Genomic DNA, 23,150 nt, shown 5'->3' with positions numbered 1-23,150 from the left:
TGATGGAATGGCAGATCTTTATGAATTAAAACTTCTCTCACTGTTATCTGTTCATATGAATACCAATAATTTTCTACATTCTCTTTGCATTTTTCTCAGCAATGTCCCTTAAATGATCCTTAAATCTATAACATACAGATCCTGTGGTATGCATTCCATCGTGCTTTTTTATAGGAGACAGTGGAATTCCATTGGAGGTTATTGCCGGAAGCATGACTGCAGAGGCCCTAGTAACTCGAATTCAGAGAGTGAAGGAAGTAAGCAATGATTTTTTTTAAAATGTTTGATTGTTTATTGATAATTGTATTTGATTTTTGTTTTAGTCTGTCCTTGAGTTTAAACTAAGTAACCAAAATGCATGAACTTAAGGGAGACAGACTATGTATGTATCCATATCTGTCTTTTAAAGTTATTTCAGGTACCATTCGCATTTTTTAAAAAGTCAGATTTATGCTATCTAAAATTGGAACTTAGGGATAGGTAATGATTTGAATGTTTTGACAAAGTATGTGTGTTTTCTTTCCATGGTTAATCCATCAGGAAATATATTTTACACATTTTTTAGATTGTTTCTTGTATCTATTCCAACAGGGCTAATGAAATCCTCATGATTTCCCTGTTGAATATTAAGTCCATTAACATAACAAATTGTTTTATTATTTAGGATGAATTTATTTCAGTGTTCTTTTACTATTTATATGAATTCCATCAGAATATCAGAATCACAAAGAATAGTTGACAGCACACATTGTACAAACTCACTGTGTCTTAAATAATCACCTTAATTGCAGCCAGCACACAATTAAAAGTCACCTCGGAGAAAGTAAATGTAACATTACACAGGAATGGATATAAAATAAATCAAGCACAACAAAATGCCTTTTGTGTTTTACTGATGCAATTTAGAATATAATTTCCTAAAATACTTCTTGATACTAATTAGATTTTTAATTTGGTAGACAGTTACATGGTAAACCTTTATTAGAAAATATTCTAAACTGGAAGCTGATAAGGGTAGGTTTAGCACTTTTAACTGATGTCTCCTATGTGAGTATTTTGAGGAGTTTCATAGAAGGTTCATATTCTTTATTGCTGCCATAGCCCTGGCTGGAGCTCCTGCAAGACTAGCCTCAGATTTTTCTATTTTGTTCTGAACATCAATCTGAGTAACTCTTCAATTAATATTGGTCTCCAAAACCATTATCATTTCTGCCAAAATATTGTGAGCTGTGTCTATGTGGAAAATTAAATCCAGCTCACAGACATTCTCAGAACATTTGTCCAATGTTTCCACAAAAACCTGAATTAGATCCAAAATTCTCAGTTCATTCCAAAGAATCCACACAAAAAAACAAAATACAAAGTTGCATAATGTCTAAATAAGTTTGTCTGCTCCCCCATTTGACATGAACCTTCCAAGAAATTACAGACATTTTGATCTCTTTTTGATACCAAATGGAACATCTTTCAAGTCAAGTCAAATTTATTTGTCACATGCACATACACGATGTGCAGTGAAATGAAAGAGGCAATGCCTGCGGATTGTGCAAAAAAAAGAATTAAAGTTACAGCATATAAATAAAAGTTAATACAGAGAAGACAAAATTTAGTCCCTGGAGTTATAAAAGTTAACAGTCCTGATGGCCTGTGGGAAGAAATTTGTTGCTGTGTATGGCAGATAATAATTAAAGGATAATAATAATCCCAAGAGATTTTGTAAATACATTAAAGGTAAAAGGATAACCAGAGAGAGAATGGGACCCCTTGGGAATCAAAGTGGTCAACTCTATGTGGAACCACAGGAGATGAGTATTTCTCCTCTGTTTTTATCATGGGGAAAAACATGAGGACCATGGAACTTGGGGCAGTCAATAGGGTGTCTTGAGGGCAGTCAGTATTACAGTTAAGGATGTGCTGAAGGTCCTGATGCGCATGATGGTAGACAAATCTTCCAGGCCTGAGGACACTGGGAAACTAGAGGGGACATTACAGGTGTCCTGGCTGAGATTTTTGAGTCATCATTAAATACAGGTGAGGTGCCGGAAGACTGGAGGGTGGCAAATGATTTGCATTTATTTAAGAAGAGCTGCAGGGAAAAGCCAAAGAACTACAGGCCAGTGGGTCTAACATCTGTGGTCGGAAAGTTACTATTCTGAGGGATAAGATATACATGCATTGAAGAAGGGTCTCGACCCGAAACGTCACCCATTCCTTCTCTCCCGAGATGCTGCCTGACCTGCTGAGTTACTCCAGCATTTTGTGAATAAATCGATTTGTACCAGCATCTGCAGTTATTTTCTTATACATGCATTTAGATGGATAAGGACTGACAAGGGGTAGTTATCGTTTTGTTTGCGTGAGATCATGTCTCACAAATCTGAGTTTTTTGAAGATGTGACCAAAAAGGTGGTTGAGGGCAGAGCTGTAGACATTGTTTATATGGATTTCTGCAAGGCATTTGACAAGGTTCTGTGCGGTAGGCTATTCTGGAAGGTTAGATTGCACGGGATCCAAGTAGAGAGAACTGGCTGGATAGAAAATTGGCTTCATGGAAGGAAGTTGAGAGTGATGGTGGAAGATTACTTTTCAGACTGGAGGCCTGACTAGTAATGTGCCTCAGGGTTTGGTGCTGGCCCCATTACTGTTTGCCATCTATATCAATGATTTGGATGAAACGTACAAGGAATAATTAGCAAATTAGCAAGATGATACGAAAGTGAGTGGTATTGTAGATAGTGACGATGGTTGTGAAAAATTGCAGCAGGATCTTGTTCGATTGGGCAAGTGGGCTAAGGAATGGTTGATGGAATTTAATACAGAGAAGAGCGAGGTGTTTTGTTTTGGGAAGACTAACCAGGGCAGGACCTACACAATGAATGGTAAGGCTTTCGGGAGTTCTGTAGAGCAGAGGGATCTAGGAGTACAGGTACATAGTTCCTTGAAAGTGGCATCACATGTAGATAGGGTGGTCAAAAAGGCTATCAGCACATTGGCCTTCATTGATCAGACTATAAAGTGTAGAAGTTAGGAGGTCATGTTACAGTTGCATGAGACATTGGTAAAGCCACATTTAGAATTTTGTGCTCAGTTTTGGTCTCCGTGTCATAGAAAATATGTTTTCAAGCTAGAAAAGGTGCAGAGAAGATTTACGAGGATGTTGCCAGAACTCGAGGGCCTGAGCTATAGGGGTTATAGAGGTTGAGCAGGCTCGGACTGTATTCCTTGGATTGCAGGAGGATGAGGGATGATCTTATGGAGGTGTCCGAAATCATGAGAGGTATAGATAGGGTAAATGCACAGTCTTTTGCCCTGATTAGGGGAATCGGGAACCAGAGGACATTGAGGGGGTAACTTTTTTTCACACAGAGTGGTGGGTATATGGAGGAGGTAGTTGAGGTAGGTACTATAACATTTAAGAAACATTTGGACAGGTACATAGATAGGATAGGTTTAGAGGGATATGGGCCAAGCGCAGACAGGTGGGACTAGTGCAGATGGGACATGTTGGTCGGCGTGAGCAGGTTGTGCTGAAGGGCCTTTTTCCACGTCGTTTGACACTGAATTACTGTGAATTTATTATTTTTGTTGTCTTAGATAGCAATTCAGTATTCCCAACAGTTTTTGAGCAGTTTCTCTTCAGCAAAGATTATTTTTTCAGAAGGGTTTGTATTTTTTTTTTCTTGTATCATAATGAGAATAATTTTATACGGTAGCGCAGCGGTAGAGTTGCTGCTTTACAGCGAATGCAGCGCCGGAGACTCAGGTTCGATCCTGACTACGGGTGCTGCACTGTAAGGAGTTTGTACGTTCTCCCCGTGACCTGCGTGGGTTTTCTCCGAGATCTTCGGTTTCCTCCCACACTCCAAAGACGTACAGGTATGTAGGTTAATTGGCTGGGTAAATGTAAAAATTGTCCCTAGTGGGTGTAGGATAGTGTTAATGTACGGGGGTCACTGGGCGGCACGGACTTGGAGGGCCGAAAAGGCCTGTTTCCGGCTGTATATATATGATATGATATGATAACACAAAAGTAAAATGCTCATGCTTACCTTACAGGGTATGGTGAGACCACATCTGGAGCACTGTGCACCATTTTAATCCCTGTATTTTAGAAAGGATATTCTGGCATTGGAAGTAGTCTGAAAGAGTTTCACTGGCCTAACTCCTAAAATGAGAAGATTATCTTATCATGAGATAGGATAGGCAAAATAAGTTAGATCTATATATGTTGCAGTTTATAACAACGAGCGGGTTTTATCTCAAACAAGGAGATGCAGTTACAAGATACTTGGGCATGAATAGGTTAGATGTTGAAATGATTCCAATAGTAGGACAATCTCAAGCAAGGCCACATAGTTGCAAGATTGGGGGTGTTCATTTTAGACCAAGATGCATGGGAACTTTTAGTGCAGGGAGTGGATCTCTGGAATCCTCTGCCCCAAAGAATTGTGGGCACAAAATCATTTAAGGAGGAAGTTCAGGGAATCAGGGACGGTGGAAAGCTGGCACAGAGATGAGGCTTGGAGCAGATCAGCCATGATCATAATGGATGGTGGGATAGGCTTGAGAAGCTGAGTGGCATACTCCTGCTCCTATCTTATGTTCATATTTTCTTGTGTTATATTTTACTTCCTTTAGATGAATAGACAAAAGAAGGTAGCAGCGGGTGACAACCAAGAAAACCATATAGGTCAATGTTATGCTTCAACAAGCAGCACTCCAGTAACTGTTGAACCAAATGACCCACACGTTTATAATACAAGAACAGCAGAAACAATGGCACCGCAAAAGCTTGAAGAAAGGTCTAAAGGTAAACACATTTTTCAAACAATAACAATTGTCGACTCTTCCCCCAAAGAATGAAATCTTATTACTTACATAAGTGGAGAAATCTTGTCAATTTCACCATTTCAAAATTCAAGCAGCAGTTTGTGTTTATTGGGTGAACTTCCTGATCATTTTCAGAAAATGCTTGATTATTTTAGTGTTAGTACAATTTACCCATTTAAAACAAATAATGCCATGCAAAATATTGAATTTGAGTGTATCCTGAATCTAGAAAGCCATTTTGTGAAAGATGGATTCATATTTTATCATTCAAAATGTGAGTGGTGACGTGTTTTTTAAAGTTACATTTGTGTAAGTGTGGAGCAAATATAAGAGAAAGTCAGTGAAATGATCCTCATAAGATTAATTGTAAAGAGACCCTAATTTAGAATTGACTTGGATCAATTCTGCTGAGTTGCATGGATGCAGAAGCGGAGTTGGGAGTGATCCCATGGGAAGAATAACACGATCAGGTTTAGCTTAAAAGCTTTATTTGAGATAATGTAGTGCCAATCGCATTGCAAGACGTAATATAAATAGGAAGGACAGGGATCATATTGAAATTTCGAAACTTAGTCAAATGGTTGACAAGAAAAGGTACACAAAACTGAAAAGTGAAGGTACTGTTAAATGGTGAAAGATTTGGTGATATTGATGTTCAAAGGAACCCAAGTATCTGTACGAAAGCTAACATACATCAGGAAGGCAAGGGGCATGTTGCCTTTATTAAAAGAATTTGAGTACAGAGTAAAGATGTCGTTGGAATTAAAAAGGCCTTGATAAGTAAATAGCAGAACAGAAAATGCTGGAAATGCTCAGAAATTCACGATGTAGAAAGAGAAACAAAGGTAATGTTTTCAGCTTGAAGAGACTTTGTCAGAAACTGAGCATCTTCGGGCTGGGACATTAACTATTTCTCTACTGATGCTGTGTGATCTGGTGACTGTTTTTTGTTTTGTTTTTAGATTTCCAGCATCTGCAGTTTTTTGAGTTGCAAGAGTCAAGAGTGCTTTATTGTCATATTTCCCAAAAGGGAACAATGGAATTCCTACTTGATTTACTCTTGACTATGCACCTTGAGTACAATTGTACAATTTTGATCTCCCAATCTTAGAAAGGATGTACATACCGAGGAGGGAGTGGAACAAAAATTCACTGCTGTTTCCAGGGGTAGAGAATTTGCTGTACAAGGACAGATTGGTGTGTCTCGGATTATATTCTCTGGAGTTTAGAAGAATTAAAGATATTCTCATTGAAACACAGAATTATTTTGGAACTGTGCTGCAGGAGGATGTTTCTCCAAGCAGAATTGGTCACTGACTCAGAATAAAGGTAGGCCACTTGGAATAGAGATGAGAGTTTCTTATGCAGAGGTGGTTAGTTTCAGTGAAGGCACAAGAAGCAGCAGATGATGGAATTTTGAGCAAGATGCTGGCTGGGATCTTGAGCAATACACAATGTGCTGGAGGAACTCAGCAAGTCAGGCAACATCAGTGCAGGGAATTAACAGAGGATACTTCGGGTCAGGACTTTTCTTCAGCATGTGAAGAAAGGTCCCAATCCGAAATGTAATCTGTAGACACTGCCTGACCTGCTGAGTTCCTCAACACTTTGTTGTAGTTAGTTTCAATGTTTGTTGCATTTGAGTTTTTATCCAGCCAATTAAATTTAATTTTAAACAGATACAAAATTGATTTTGAATGTTTCTGACTACCCAAGTTGGTCACAATGTTACAAAAACAGTAATAGCTTTGGCAGCTAAGGTCTGGAGGTAGGACCTCACGAGCTATCAAAGGCATTCTATAGGTGTTGCGAGCTTCTTGTGTTGGAACAATGTGCTGGAAGCCATGCCAATTGCAATAGACCGTGTCCAGGGTCACATTCAAGTAAAAGACCTGACCCAAGGGCAGGTAAGCACCAATCTCAGTCTGCCCCATGCCTTCAAGAAAAGTGGAGACTAGAACCACTTGGAAAATGTGAAGAAGTTATTCAAATAATAAATGTTTTTGTGCAATGTCCTTCTATTTGAATATGGTTAAATGTATTTGGTTGTACTCTTTCCCAGAATCACCTGTAAACAAAGAACTTCCCGATAATGCTGGTCCCTCTAACAGCATCACTCACCACAATGATGAGGCTTCTGTAAAGCCTCAAGAGGGAGAAGACCTTAACATTCGAGTTGAAAGGTATTCTTAATTAAATTGGGTTATCTGCATTGAACAATCAATGTACTGATGGTCAAGTTTTATTTTAATGGATGCTTTTTATTAAAGTCTGTTCTTTATTGAAATATTATTGATCCCTTTTTAATCTAAAGCTTTTGGTTCTCAAAATTATTAAAGGGACTTCAACCCTCAAGTTTGAAGTTGTTCGTCTCCAAAATAAATCTGTATTTTGTCACAAGATGTTTGTATATATTGATACTGTGAATACAAAAATGTGCCTAGCTTCTTTTTATTTACAACCAGACTCACTCAGAAACTTGAAGAGCAAAGAGAACAGAATAAAGAGGAAGAATCAATGGTAAATCTTACTGTTTATGTTTAACTACTTTGTTCCCTGTTTTTAATATATTGTATTTTAAGATTAAATAAAATTTATTAAATAATGTTACTGAATAAGAAATCTATTAATATTGATTTAATATTTGAAAAATCTGAGTTGAAATCCTTACCATAGGATTTAAGAATTTTAATTTTATTTTATTCTAAAAACCTTAAAATTATAGGAAAAAGTCCAGTACCATCAAAGGTCAATCTGAACTTTGGGATTTTTATAAAGAGACTATTGTTTCAGTGGTGTATTTGAGGGAAGATAATTTGCAGTTATCTAAAGATAGTTTCTGTCCCAAGGAGATTATTAGCTGCCCTCTAATGGAGATGCTTGATTGTATGAAAGAACTGCAGTCATGAAGGTTTGACCTTCTTTGGCTGGGTAAGGTTTGCAATAAATGTCAATCTTGTCATATCCACAGAATGGCTTTTTTATAATCCTCCTTTAAGAATACTGAGTCACATGACTGATAGCTCAGTAGACTGCAATGATCAATTAAACAGTGTAAAATGTGCAGAGTTCCAGTTTGATTTGAGCACTGCGTCGGTGATTATGGTATTGTGGATGGTCATGAAGCCTCTAGATCAGAAAAGTATTGACTAGAGTTCTTTCTCAGCAATACCTATTGCGAGGCTAGCTGAAAATGGGTGAGGACTGCATCTTATGAATTCCTTTAAATAATCTACTGCGAACCCTGGAAGATTTACATATGGCTAATAATCATTTGGTTATTATGCTGAACAACAATTTAGCATGAGGAACATTGCTGCAGCAAAGAAATCAAATTTTCAGAAGGGAAGTGATATGTTGAATGAGATTGTTAAAACTATCCTTCAATGCTGCCAGAAATTAAATTACTATCTGATCATAGTTTTTATACTACAGTTATTTTTATTTCCAATTGAATGTTTTTGTAATCTTCTACCATTGGATTCAAGCAGAAGAAGCAAAGAACTGCAGATGATGGTTAATACACAAAAGAACACAAAGTGCTGGAGTAACTCAGTGGGTCAGGCAGCATCTCTGGAAAACATGGATAGATAAAGTTTCGGATCGAGATCCTTCTTTAGACTGGAGAAATGTTTTGACTCGAACCGTCACCTAACCATGTTCTCCAGAGATACTGCCTGACCTGCTAAATTACTCCAGCTCCTTGTGCACCATTGGATTCAAGTCTGACTAATCTGAGAATTGCCAATACTTTTAAACAGTTATGCTTGCACTGATTGGCAGGTTTATGGGTTTTGAATGTCTGGGATCAGTTCTCATGATATCTATTTTTAAGAAATTAAGCTAACGATAAAGCAGACTTGAGCCTAGCTTTAAAAGATGTTGGTAAGCTTAAATTCATTGTTGGAATAAAGGAAGTTAGTCCACAAAGACCATATAAATTTAAGTAATAATAAATTCCTTGACAAACACTTTAATGCTTAAAGCGGATATGTTTGCAAGCATTGTGACCAAAGCTTCTCTTGACATCAAGACTACCACCTGTAGAAGTTTATACATTTTCATAAAATGTAATGGTTTTAATGAGTCTGAACAGTGCTGCATTGTTTAGGGCAACTACTATTTTTAGAAATGTAATTTTCATTAGGTAATCATTTGAGACAGTATATATCCCAATAATGTCATAACTTCTGTACTTTATACCCTGACTGATGAAGGCCAATGTACCAAAAGCCACCTTTACCACCCTATCTGCCCGTGATTACCACTTTCTGGGAACAGTGGACCTGTACTCCCAGATCCCTCTACTCTACAACACTCCCCAAGGCTTACCATTGACTGTGAAGGTCCTGTCCTGGTCCAAATTCTCAAAATGATACATCTCACACTTATTTACATTAAACTCCTTTACATTCTTCAGTCCACTTGCCCTGCTGATCAAGGTCCTGCTGTAAAATCTCAATTATTAGTTAACTTAATCTTCAGTTTGTATGTTACAAAAACTTAATTTATTTCAGAGTGAAATTAAAGTTGAAATTGAACGTAGAAAAGTGGGGAAGGAAATGGTGGAGTTTAAGAGAAAACAAGAGGATGACAGAACAAAAAGAATGTTGGAAGAAAGAAGCAGAGATAAAGAAGAAGAACGTTTAGCACGGGAAAGAATAAGACAACAGATTGCCATGGTATGTGCTTTGAAATTGTGTTTTGTTTAATTTAGATTTGAAATTAGAACTTTTGTAATCAAGTAAACATGACAATTTGTGGAAATGGATTCAATTAAGAAAATCCAATCAGTGACCAAGTCTTTGGACATGAGAGCTCACGATGCTGACTTTCTGATTTCGGTGAAATATTGAATTGTGTTCAATTTAGCATTTTTACTTTCGTTTTTCTATATTTTCCTTTTTAGGATCGTGCAGAGAGAGCTGTACGTTATGCAAAAACAAAGGAGGAGGCTGAGGCAGCAAAGAGAGCATCAGAGCTGGAAAGGCAGGCTGCTGAAGAAGCTAGGAAAAAAGCTCTTAATAATGAAAGAAGGTACATTATTTGGCAAACATTTCAAAATATTTACATTCAGCATCTTTACTTTTTAACTTCATTAATCAGCAGATAGTACCACATGTTCTGGAGTTGAATACGAAGTGAGCTCTACGCAAGGGTGGAGACCAAGCGAGAGAGCAGGGATTGCAGGCTAAAGGTAGTTGGAATGAGGGAGGGGGAAATAAAGAAGTGAGGCCATTAGGCTACAAGCAATAAGGATGAGTGTCAAAGTAGGCCATGCAAAGCCTGTGCAGCAGCAGCTGGTCTTCAGTCATTTTGGATCACCTTACAGTGAACCAAGACCTTGCTCTGCCAACTTAACGCAGTAGTTGTTGTGCAATAGCCACTCCATATTGGAAGAATTCATACGGAGCCATTTTCCACTCCTCAGAACCAGACTGGAACCAATTTATCCCTGATCCTGGAGGTCTGACAGAGAATGGGAATACAGTTTTGTTATGTGGAGGATTGCAGGTGTTTGGCTCAGCAGTCTTAAAGAAACAAGGATATATTTCCAGGTCAGGATAGCGTGCAACCTGGAGGGGAGCTTCATCATCCAGCATGTCTGCTGTTCTTATCCTTCCAAGTGATAGAGACTGCAAGTTTAGAAGCATTAGTTTATTTGCAAAATACATTTTATAGCATGGCAGTTGCAGTGGATATTGAATTTGAAGGATGGTTGTTGAACAACGTATGTGTTCAACTTATGTGTTTTGTCATGAAGTATTTTGATGCATCTCAATAGATAGTGGAAGAGCTTGTTGAGTTGGGAAATGTGTCATTTACTGTAGAATAGCCAGCCTCTGACTTGCTTTAATGAGATGAAATTTTATTTTTGAGTTGCAACTGATTCTGGTCTTTCCTAAATTATTCAAAAAATGAGTATTATGATAGAATTTTGAAATCTCAAACCAGCTTAGTTTGTAAAAAGACCAACCCATTCTCAATATTAAGTGTTAAAAACTGTCAGTCATAGTCATACAACACTGAAACAGGCCCTTCAGCTCATGGGGCCGGGATGAGCAAGGTGCTCCATCTATGCTAGTCCCACCTGCCCATGTTTAGCCCATGTCCCTCTAAACCTTTCCTATCCATGTACCTGTCCAAATGCCTTTTAAATGTTGTTATAGTTTCTGCCTCAACTGCCTCCTCTGGCAGCTCATTCCATACACCCACCACTCTTTGTTAGTGTTGTGAAATGAGAAATAAACCATCTAATTGCATTTGATACTGCATACATATAGATTATCAACTAAAATGTGTCTCAAATGAAACATTAAAGGCTCTCTATTCTTTGCGTCAAGCATTCTTTGAAGATATCAAAATGGTTGCTAAATTAATAGTTATTCAACTTGAAAGATTTGGTCCTTTTTGTAAAGCATTTAAAGCCAGGTTAAATGTTTCAATCTTGATATAGTTGCATTTTAGTACATTGTGGCTGTATTTGGAGTTATATCAACAATCCCTATACTAAAAGATGTTTCAAATGTTGTCTTTTGTCTTTGTAGTAAAATGTGCAGAATCCAGTTTAGACTCCCTGATGGATCTTCCTTTACAAACCAGTTCTTACCAGATGCCTGTTTAGAAGAAGCAAGAGCGTTTGCTGAATCGGTAAAATAATATATTTGGTGTTAATAAAACTTTTTCAATCTTTTAAACGGTGTAGATCTTTGGTTAAATCTCTACCATCTTTTACTATTGCACTGCACTGCATTAATCATTTAATGATTGCATTGGCCCTTCCAAACATAATGGAGCATTTAGAGTACTTCCAAGCAACTACCAAAGTTTTAATTTGCCAGCACTATCAGTTTTATTTAAGGATGAAACAATTTTGTATTTAGATTTTCCCGTGAACCTCAATGTCTCTTCAAATACACTTTTTCAGGAAGCCAGTCAAAATAATGATTAGTTTGACATAGAATAATTGGATAAAGAATTGATAACTTTGCTGATATTTTGTATTTGAATGGTTTCTTTTAAGAAAGTATTTGGAATTTTATTTTATTAAGTGTATTTCATAAGCTCTAATGCTTCCACTTTTGAAGTAAATACTTAAACCGTTACTCTATTGCCATATTTATATTTTCTTTAGTTTAAAATGTATAATGTACAGTCTACTTGGCAAGGGCAACACTTTTTTTGCTGTTACCTCTAGTTTGGAGTAGTATTTCACTAGCTATTCAAGACTGGATCATTTCATGCAACATTCTCCAAATCTGATTTAGTTTCTTTTTCTGCAGCATGTTGGTGGTAAATATGGAAACTTTGAATTAGCAATGACATTTCCAAGGAAACAATTTACAAAGGAGGATTATAAAAGAACATTGACTGAACTGGAGTTGGTACCAAATGCCTCAATCATCCTAATCCCAGTATGTACATTGATACCTTATCTTTTCCATAATTCTTACTTTCTCCCTGCTGTGTAATGCACATAGTGTTTCTGTCTCTTGAATGAAGTACTTTAAAGCCAAAGTTGAAAGAAAGATGAATGTTAAGCAATGTTCAGCTCATGGGCTGAAATTAGTTTGGAACTGGATATGAAATGGGGAAATTCTTTTGAAGCTCCCTAGAGCCCTACTCAGGCGACTGTGTAAGCCCTGCCCAGATTTGTCGTCCAAAACGCAGCACTTCAGATTTATCCTAATTAAACTCCCATCTCCCATTTTTCGGCCCATTGGCCTAGATGATCAAGATCCTGTTGTAATCTTGGATAAACCAATCTCCATTTCACCACCAAATTTGGCGTCATCCACAAACTTACTAATCACGCCACATACATTTGCATCCAAATCATTAATATAAATAACAATGTCAATTGACAGGTTGAAAGTACAAGAAGTAAAACATTCAAAGTCTATTAATTTCATGATGTGATTAAATTTTAATGTTCATGATTACTAGGAAATAAATTTAGCATTCTAAAAATGTTTGCAGCTAACAGACATACAGAGTATTAAGGAGTAGACTTGATCTCTTAGAAGGAATGTAACTGCTATAAAATTGAAATCTAGTTTCTGGGGGAATTGCTATTTCAGTGCCTCTTTTAAATTGACAACGTATTAAAGCAATAAAAACACTTCAATATGCAATGTATTTAATGTATTTGATTTTATGTACAATTAGTGCTTTATTCCGTTGCCTAGTTGCTTTTGCTGTGTATTTTACTGGTAAAGTAAATTATTTTGCATGCTGTGCTACCTAGCATTTTATCCATAGGTCAAAGAGTAGAATGAAATAATTTTTTCAAATGTAGCACATCCTGTAGTTCAAATTTGTGGTAAAGCAATAGATGTTTATCTTTATAATTTACTGATTCTTTTTATTAATTGATAATTTTGGTGTATTGCATGCATACCTAGAAGGACGACAGTTGGGAAGTTGTAGGTAGTGATGAAGGGTAAAATTTGAATGCAGCAAGTCATATAATCAATGTGGTAAATCCAGATGCTGCTTGACTAGATTCCATCATTTCTGTTCTAGTCAAAACCTAATTTACAGCAGCATTTAGCAATATATTGCAAGACAACTCTTAACTATTTAAATGAACAACACACCAAGTAAAATTGACTAAAAGCATCCTCCATAAAAAGGTTTGGCGATTTAGACGGATGTATTCAGGAAACTTGTGCTTGTTCTTATCTTCCATAGGGAGGAAGGTCTACGTCATCAATGATGCCATCCACAGAAGGAGGATTGTGGATTTTCTTGAGAACAATATATTACCCAATTGTTGCTATTTGGAGATTTATCAACAATTTTCTGTTTGCTGGTGATCCCACGCAAAGATTGTCCGGAGGAAATGCCAATCCAGCTCAAGCTCAACCAGAAACATCTAGAAAACCACCATCTGTTGTAACAGATGCAGACAGGTAGCACATGGACTTTCCCTTAGACAAAATGTACATTATTTTAAAGTATATGGTCCACGTGTTGATAAAGTAGATTTTTGGTGATTCTTTGGTGTCTTTTATGTAGGAAGCATGTACACTTTACAAGTTAATGTCTTATCACAACTACCTCATTCCATCTTCCTCAATAAAGTTTGGGGAACCGATGGACTTCTTTAATGTTTCTATCTTCACCTATTTGTCCCGCTTTCTTTGTCCTGTCCCTGAAAACCAAACTCACCTGAAGATTCTATCCTGTGTTAGGCCTCATTTTTTTCTTGTTTCTCTCTGGTATATTTTAATTATTACTCTGTTCATTTTGTCCATGAGACCCAGCTATTGCTTCTTCACTGTTATTAATGCTGAACTTATCTCCCCCTGACCCTCCTGTTAACTGATATTATTTAACACATCCTTTTTACTTGAGCACTCTCCTGGCCTCTCCCATCCTCAAATCCTAACTATGGCCTCTGTCCTAGGAAAATGCAACCCATCTTCAGTCGTCTTGTCGTCCCCTAGCTCCTTCAATATGTTCTTACCTCCCAAATCCATCCCCATCTTTCGCGAAACCCTATTTTCAAACTTCCATATCACATGGTTGAAACAAAAGTTATTAAAGCCACAAATTTAAAATCCTACCACCCTGTACTAATGCCCCTCCTACATTGTGCAGTGAGTTGGACTACTTTCTGCTCTAGTTCCATTCCGAAGTGTCAAATATTGACTAGAGAGTCAACTGCAGGACTTCTCTTCCATCTCTCATGCTCTTAATATTGAATTCTCTCAAGGATCCATTCTTGGTTACCTCCTGTATCACATTTCCCTCAAAGATATCACTTAAAACCACTGTTCCAGTTTGCACATTTATGCTTACTACATCCATATGTTCCTTGCTATTGGCTCTTAATCCCTTTACTGCCTCTGATTTGTCAATAGACAATAGGTGCAGGAGTAGGCCATTCGGCCCTTCGAGTCAGCACCACCATTCAATGTGATCATGGCTGATCATTCTCAATCAGTACCTCGTTCCTGCCTTCTCCCCATACCCCCTGACTCCGCTATCTTTAAGAGTCTCTAGCTCTCTCTTGTCATACTGCTTATTAGGCTTCTGGCATTGAATAATTGCCCAAGACTCCAAGACTATTGCCTTTGGAGTCTGCCACAAACTCCATTCCTTCATCGCTAATTCTATCTCTGTCTTAGGTCACTGTTTTTGCTAAACCAAACAACTAGTTTCAGGATGCTCCAAAAACTAGTAAAGTGCCTTCAACTATTTGAGGCTAGGACACTTATTCTAAGATTAGTATATTTGAAAGATTCCGGCCAGGTCAGTCTATTCTCATGCAATAGCCATTTGAGTATCATGTATCAAAAAATTAAATCAAAGACTGGATATTCTGCAGCAAGTTGCTCTTCACTTGGCTCCCCAAAGTCTTTTCACTGTGCACAAGTTCGGTGTGTGACTGAATATTCGCCACTTGTCCAGTTGAGTGCAGCTCCAACATTAGAAACATGACAATATCTGGGTCAGATACCACGATTGGCATCCCATGCATTATCCTGGTTATTCATTCTTTGTGCACCCATGCATTTTGGTTGCTGTATTTGCTGGCTTCAAAATGCACTGCAAATTACTTGCGAAGAGTGATCTTGACAGCATCTCCCTCATATACAATCTCTACCACTGAGAAAGATAAGCGCAATACATGAGAGCATCACTTGCAGGTGCACCAATTTTGCTTGTCAACATTTGTTCCTCCTTTGCTAGGTTTAAATGCTGAATTCTACACCAAACTGCACTGAGCTTATCTCTGCCTGAAAGACTGCAGCAGTTTACGGGATAGCTCATCACCATTTAAATAGCAGTTAAGGCAGAATAAATTCTGGCCTTGCTCGTGACACTTGCATCCCGTAAATTAAAACAAATTAAGGTGTTTTCTAAGTTTATTCCAGTTCAAATAGTGACCATAAGACATACACCCAGGTCTGATCACCCTGCGGTGGGTCTGAGGGTGTCTTGTGATAAAAGGCTGAAACACCCAGTGACGTTGAGGTACACAACTGAAGATGTGTCTGAATGGTAGCACCTAGTGGTCATCCCCAAGAACAACACCAGTCAATTATAGTGCAAACCCTACGGATTGTAACATCCAGTCCTACTAATCAATCTGAAATTGATGATGGCATTCTGCTCAAGGTTAAGAAATTAAGCTTTAAAAAGGCCACTAGGTGGCAGATGTTCTTGTAAAAAGCATGGAAATACAAATGAAATCCATTCTATTGCATAAACGTTAAATGGGACTTTAGTGATGAAATAGCGTCTCGCTGATGGGCAACTTCCTATATAAATATTTGCTTGTTTTTTAGTTGAGTTTAGAGATACAGCGCGGATACAGGCCCTTCGGCCCATGGAATCCGCACTGACCAGTGATCCTCACACACTAACACTATCCTACGCACACTAGGGACAACTAACCTACAGTTAAGCCAATTAACCTGCAAACCTGTACGCATTTGAAGTGTGGGAGGAGACCAGAGATCCAGGAGAAAACCCACGCAGGTCACAGGGTGAACATACAAACTCCGTACAGACAGCACCCATAGTCAGGATCGAACCTGGGTCTCTGGTGCTGTAAGGCAGCAACTCTACCGCTGGGCTACCATGCCGCCCTCCACGTGAAATATGTGTATTCCACATATTATTGTCAATAATTTGATTGGGGATATTCTTGAAAAATGTGTTTTGACACTTGTTGAAACCTGTATATTGGGAACATCCAAGAGAAGTGAATTTGGCATAACGTTACTTAAAGCATCATTAGAATAATGCATATGAGCCAAATATTCCAGGATCCTTTAACTTTGCTTCCAAAAATTCCCATCTTGGACAAGAATCTACAGGATTTGGCAAACAGTTTTGAGTGCCGCTGCTGCTGTCCACTCAAGTTGCAATGTGCTTTATGTTCAATAACTTGATTGCCTGGCCGCACCTGTCCCTTTTTGGAACTCAAAGCTTCCTTGCGAGATGAGAGGATGAAAGCATTGAGATTAAAAAATGTGTACGTCCAGACAGAAAGAAACAGGAAGAGAGAAAACAATACCTACAGGAGAGAAGGGGAACACTGGGTAGCAAAGTGATAACAATGCACAAATTAAGAAGAGTGGGAGTGTAGGGCTGGGCTTGAAGAGATGATGCAGCAAAAATTGTGATGGTTCTTGGAAGGATGAGTCCCTGGGTTATGTAAGAGTTCTGTTTCTGAGAACTGTCCGTAAATCTTTTTTTTTTGTTTTTATTTTTCTTTTGAATGTTAGTTGATTTACTGTGATTGAGCAATATAAATAATGTCACATAACCAAATTTCATCTAACTGAATGTTGCATGATTAAATTAATCAACCTTTTGCATGGTTATTTTCATCTGGCCACTTGAGTCTACCAGCATAATATGATTTTGATTCACTTTATGTACTAGGTATCCTAGATTATCGGTTAATTTTCAAGAGAATTACAAATCTCCTGCAATCTATGGGTATTCCTGTATGGGGTAATCCAGCTGCTATGTAGCAGAGGACCTGTCAGATACCAGACATACTGTGAGGGCGATTAACTGCTTGCCTGCCCCTCTCCCTCTGTATTGCAGTTAATATTTGATGGTGTAGGGGTGGTTGGCGCTGTAGCTCCTCAGTAGCTCCTCTTTACCTGATGTCGTGAATGAATGGGCTGTTAGCAGTTTGTCTTGTGTGACAGTATGATGCTCCAGCATCCAGTTGCCTAGGAGCAATAACTGAGGAGTGTAAATGGGAAGTTATGTTCATTGTCTTCCCTGTTTCCATCTTAAATACTATTCCTGGGGTTTGTGCTCACTAATTCTTGAATCCCCTGTGTGGTGATTTCACTAAGTGTGCTCTGAACAGAGTGGCAGTGAAACATGAATCTAGCGATAGAGCTGTTCCAGCGTTTATTCTCAGACATTGTAGTTTCTTCAGTGCTTTCCATCTAAAAATAATTCTATTTGTTGTAATATACGTTGCATTGAAAGCTTGATGAATTTGTAATTGGTGAGTGTGTCTGGTTTCACGGGTAATTTATTTATTATAATGGAAAGCAGTTGGAACATTTGTCAATAGTCCTGTTTTTTTGCAGATGTGTGTTGTTTGGTGTTGTCCTTTGTACAGATTTTACTGCTTTGCATTCTCAGGGAAGTGAGGAGGAGGAGATTGCTTGAAAAACGTGGAGAGGACTTCAAGACGGAGGGAAGGATACACAGACTGCGGAGAGAGGACGATGCAGATGATGACAACAATACATGGAATGGGAATTCAACTCAACAGATGTAGCTTCTGCCTTTTTAAAGTACAAACAGTTGTATTTTAATTTGCTGTAAAGTTATACAAGTAAACTTCCATTTAAAAGAAAAAAACTGGACAGAGGATGCATTTTGTACTTCTGTTAATTTCCCGCATGGATTTATACAATACTACTGGTGGGGCAAAATAGTTGCTAAAATGCGAATGTGCAGAAAAATCATTTTAGGCAAATTCCAAATTATGTTTTCAGACATCTTCTAAAGTAATATATATATTTGAAATCCTGTCTTTGGGTATTATCCATTCCTTGCCTCTATGACACATTAGTTGAAGATTTTCCAGCCTCTGACCCTTATAATTTAAAGCTGATAATAAAATGTTTAAAGTTTTCCAAAAAAAAGTGTGGGTTTACATCCTTTGTAATTTCTTAATGTTTGCAAAATAATGAATCATTGGTAGCATCTGTCACATGTAAGATGAGTGTTTGAAATATTGCAATGCAGTAATGGTACACACCCGGTGGAGATAATGTTATAGCCATGGAAAAGACAATGAAAATTATTTACTAATGCCACTGAACATAAAGATATTTGTGCTTGAAACATTGGTGAACCTGTGATACTTTTATAACTCATGAAAAGAATAGTTTTATTCAATTTTTCAAACTCTTTTTTTGTGGTTAAGTTGCATGTTTCCATTGTATGGTTCATGGCTTGGTTAATGTTGGATACATTGATCGGAAGGACAGCCATTGGGTTTTATTTCGTACATTACAGGGAAATTCTGTACCCTGTAAATATTAAAAAAATCTACTTTTGAGTTAATTTTGGAGCATTGCTTAAATAAATTGTGTGATTATCACTTATTGAAACGTCAACATTTTCAGATACTGGATATGTAACATATAAACAGAAATACTGTAAGCGTTCAGCAGGTTGGGCAGCTTTTGGGGAAATAGAAATGGTCAATTTTTCAGGTCAAAAAACAAACTGCTGGAGAAACTCAGCGAGTCAGGCAGCATCTGTGGATGGAAATGGACAGATGACATTTGGGGTCAGGATCCTTCAGATTCCAGTATCTGTGTCTCCAATGTTTCGGGTTGATGATTTTCCACCAGCACTGAGTGAAGTTAGAAGTGTTTTAAGTTGCTGAGGCAGAAAGAGAAGGTAGATGATTGTGATAGATTGGGAACTAAAGATAGTGAATGTTGGATAATTGCTGATAATCTACGTGGAGGAGAATAAAGAAAAGGTGATGAAAGAGAATGAGAGTGGGGGTGGAGGGGGAGAAGAACTAGAAATGGAGCACACTGCAACTGTTGGAAATATGAAAGTGTGGAAGATACTTAATAAATTATGCAGCAGCTGTAGAGAGAAAAACGGAGTTAAAATTACAGGTTAATGATTTCATCAGAACTACCTAGCTCAGATTTAGATGCAAATTCCCAGATAACTGAAATTGTTGAATTCCATGTTGAGTTCTGACAAGTCTGCTGAAGGTGTTAGTTGAGGCAGGTACCATATCAATATTTTCAGATTCAGAGACGCTTTCTTCCCAACTGTGGTCAGGCAACTGAACCATCCTATCAACAACTAGAGAGCAGTCCTGAGCTACAATCTTCCTCATTGGAGACTATCAGACTTTACTGGATTTTGTCCTGCACTAAAGATTGTTTCCTTTATTATTTATCTGTACACTGTGGATGGCTCAATTGTAATAATTTATAGTCTTTTTCACTGACTGGTTAGCACGCAAAAAAAGTTTTTCACTGTACCTGACTAAACTAAACTTTAAAAGACATTTAAAAACATAATTTCTCACATTTTATCATGTTGAAAATATCCTCACTTCCGTAGGGATAATGGTGAACTTCTGAGGTTTACAATATGTATCCATCTTACAGTCTAAAGAAGGGTTTTGACCCAAAATGTCACCCTTTCCTCAGCAGAGATACTGCCTGAGTTACTCCAGCTTTTTGTGTATCTTCTGTTTAAACCAGCATCTGCAGTTCCTTCTTACACATCTTGCAGTGGTGCTGCTTTGCTCATTGATGGATTGTTGTACAGAATGACACATTGCAAACATCTATTCTAAACTTCTACACTATTCTGAGAAATAGTCAAGTGTTTGTGTTGATTTTGCTTAAAAACTGCTGAATGCATCCATAGGTCCATTTAACTTTTACTTGTTGATTTATTAATTCTGAATGTCAGTGTGGATTCTCCACTATCTCAATAGGGCTTTTTAGTGAAACTCTGCAGAAGCTTAAACAATCATTCCTCCTGAGCTTTCAATCACTAAATTTCTATTTTTTATTTTGCAACTATGATTAGTAACAAAAAAGAGCAAAGCATACACAATATTTTTACACTGAAATGATGGTGTGAGATGGATGACTCCATGGAAATTCTTTGTTAATGATTGCTTCAAATCCTAGTGTTTTTATTTCCTGACAAATTCATCGTGTCCGAGGCTGACTCCAAATATTTACTTGATCTTCCAGTTTTCCAAATTTTATATGCAAAGATAACCAATAAAACAATAGCAATTATTGAAATAATGAATAAAGTATACAGAGCACTTGTTGCATCCAGACTAGAGATTTCTAATCCTAGGAAATAAACCTGCCCACCAGATGTCAAGCTAGTCGATGTGGTTTTCACTGTTGATGGTTCTGCGGTGGTAGCTAGCAAAAGAAACAATTTGTTTATGTTTAGTGAAAAATCATTCTGCATGCTCTTACTCATTCATAGTAACAGAAAAAAATATATTTTGCAGTTGTCTAATTCTGACTGGTAACACAGAATAAAGTGCTACCAAATGGCAGCTTAAGTACAGCAATACATCACTTCTGGATGAACTCAATGTTTTCCATGCTCGCTTCAAAAGGGAAAACATTGATGTGCCCCCACTGTCCTTGACAACACTAATTTCAGTCCACTAAGGCCAATGTTAGAAGATCCTTCGTGAGGGTGAACCCTCAGAAAGCATTTGGCCCTGATGGTGTACCTGGCCTCGTTTTTAAAACCTGCATGGACCAACTGGCTTAAGTTTTGGCAGATGTCTTCAACCATCTCTGTAGGTTGAAGGTGCCCATCTGCTTTAAAAGGACGTCCATCATGCCAGTGCCCAAGAAGAACTAGGTGATACGCCTCAATGGCTACCGACTGGTGACATTGATAACTGGTTTTGAAGTGTTTTAGGAAGTTGGTTATGACACATATAACTCCTGCCTTAGTAAGGACCTGGACCTACTACAATGCATCTACCACCACAGCAGTTCAAAGGGTATATGATCTTGCTGGCTCTCCTTTGTGGGCTGGGCTACTTGACTAATAAGAATACATACATCATGGTGGTGTTAATTCACCATAGCTCGCCTTTCAACATGACCATTCCCTCTAAATCTGTTATAATTGGGGAACTGGGTATCTGCTCAACCCCAATGCAATTGAATCCTCAAATTTGTTGGCAGTCCACAATCAGTACAAATTGACAACAACACTTCCTCCTCAATGACTATTAATGCAGGAGCACCTCAAGGCTGTGCTCAGACCCTTGGTCAATTTTCTCTGTATGCATGTCTGGGCTGCTGCCGGGATCATCTGGGAGATTGATACCATTGGGCAGGAGGTACAGAAGTCTGAAATCACACTCCACTACATTCAGGAGCAACTACTTTCCTACAACAATCACTTCTTGAACAAACCCACACTACCCTCAACCTACCTCAGCAACACTACAGACCGCCTCTTGCACTACTATGGTCTCAGCAACTGCAGGGAAGAACATCAGTTTCTTGCAGGATGGAATAGTTTGCTCAATTGGTGTCTTTCGGCATTCAAATCAAATTTCACATCTCCCATCATGGTCACTATGTTTCCAGAAGCTCCGATCTAGAGGATGCACTGTGGAAACCCACCAGTTCTGCAACTTCTACCACTGAGATGGACATCAGTAGGCATGCAATTGACTACTGATAAGAGAACCAGTCGATGTGTTATATCTGGACTTTCAGAAGGCCTTCGACAAGGTCCCACATAGGAGATTGGTGTACAAACTTAAAGCACACGGTATTGAGGGTTCAGTGTTGAGGTGGATAGAAAATTGGTTGGCGGACAGGAAGCAAAGAGTAGGAATAAACGGGTCCTTTTCGGAATGGCAGGCAGTGACTAGTGGGGTACCACAAGGCTCAGTGCTGGGACCCCAGTTATTTACAGTGTATATTAATGATTTGGACGAGGGAATTGAATACAACATCTCTAAGTTTGCGGATGACACGAAGCTGCGTGGCAGTGTTAGCTGCGAGGAGGATGCTAGGAGGCTGCAGAGTGACTTGGATAGATTAGGCGAGTGGGCAAATGCATAGCAGATGCAATATAATGTGGATAAATGTGAGGTTATCCACTTTGGCGGCAAGAACAGGAAAGCAGAGTATTACCTGAATGGTGACCGATTGGGAGAAGGGGAGATGCAACGTGACCTGGGTGTCATGGTGCACCAGTCATTGAAAGCAATCATGCAGGTGCAGCAGGCAGTGAAGAAAGCGAATGGTATGTTGGCATTCATAGCAAGAGGATTTGAGTTTAGGAGCAGGGAGGTTCTGCTGCAGTTGTACAGGGCCTTGGTGAGACCGCACCTGGAGTATTGTGTGCAGTTTTGGTCTCTTAACCTGAGGAAAGACGTTCTTGCCTTAGAGGGAGTACAGAGAAGGTTCACCAGATTGATCCCTGGGATGGCGGGACTTTCATATGAGGAAAGATTGGATAGACTGGGCTTGTACTCGCTGGAATTTAGAAGACTGAGGGGGGACCTTATAGAAACATATAAAATTCTTAAGGGGTTGGAGAGGCTAGATGCGGGAAGATTGTTCCCGATGTTGGGGGAGTCCAGAACCAGGGGTCACACCTTAAGGATAAGGGGGAAGTCTTTTAGGACTGAGATGAGAAAACATTTCTTCACACAGAGAGTGGTGAGTCTGTGGAATTCTCTGCCGCAGAAGGTAGTTGAGGCCAGTTCATTGGCTATATTTAAGAGGGAGTTAGATGTGGCCCTTTTTGCTAAAGGGATCAGGGGGTAT

General features: G+C 38.4%; 1 protein-coding gene across 1 annotated transcript in view; it reads left to right on the top strand.

Annotated features, from left to right (window-relative positions):
- Positions 1-18,940, top strand: part of ubxn4 (UBX domain protein 4) — a 41,951-nt gene extending 23,011 nt beyond the window's left edge. The window contains exons 4-13 of the mRNA XM_078403396.1: positions 139-257; positions 4,639-4,810; positions 6,893-7,013; positions 7,296-7,350; positions 9,348-9,512; positions 9,740-9,867; positions 11,379-11,481; positions 12,114-12,245; positions 13,525-13,745; positions 17,962-18,940. Coding sequence (XP_078259522.1) covers positions 139-257; positions 4,639-4,810; positions 6,893-7,013; positions 7,296-7,350; positions 9,348-9,512; positions 9,740-9,867; positions 11,379-11,481; positions 12,114-12,245; positions 13,525-13,745; positions 17,962-18,100 — 1,355 coding nt within the window. The 3' untranslated portion in view covers positions 18,101-18,940. The remainder of the gene's footprint in view (positions 1-138; positions 258-4,638; positions 4,811-6,892; positions 7,014-7,295; positions 7,351-9,347; positions 9,513-9,739; positions 9,868-11,378; positions 11,482-12,113; positions 12,246-13,524; positions 13,746-17,961) is intronic.
- The last annotated feature ends 4,210 nt before the right edge of the window (positions 18,941-23,150 follow it).

This window comes from Rhinoraja longicauda, chromosome 8 (assembly GCF_053455715.1).
Source record: "Rhinoraja longicauda isolate Sanriku21f chromosome 8, sRhiLon1.1, whole genome shotgun sequence".
NCBI classification, from domain to species: Eukaryota; Metazoa; Chordata; class Chondrichthyes; order Rajiformes; family Arhynchobatidae; genus Rhinoraja; species Rhinoraja longicauda.
The sequence above is the reverse complement of the archived record's forward strand: the minus strand, read 5'-3'. Positions and strand labels throughout refer to the sequence as shown.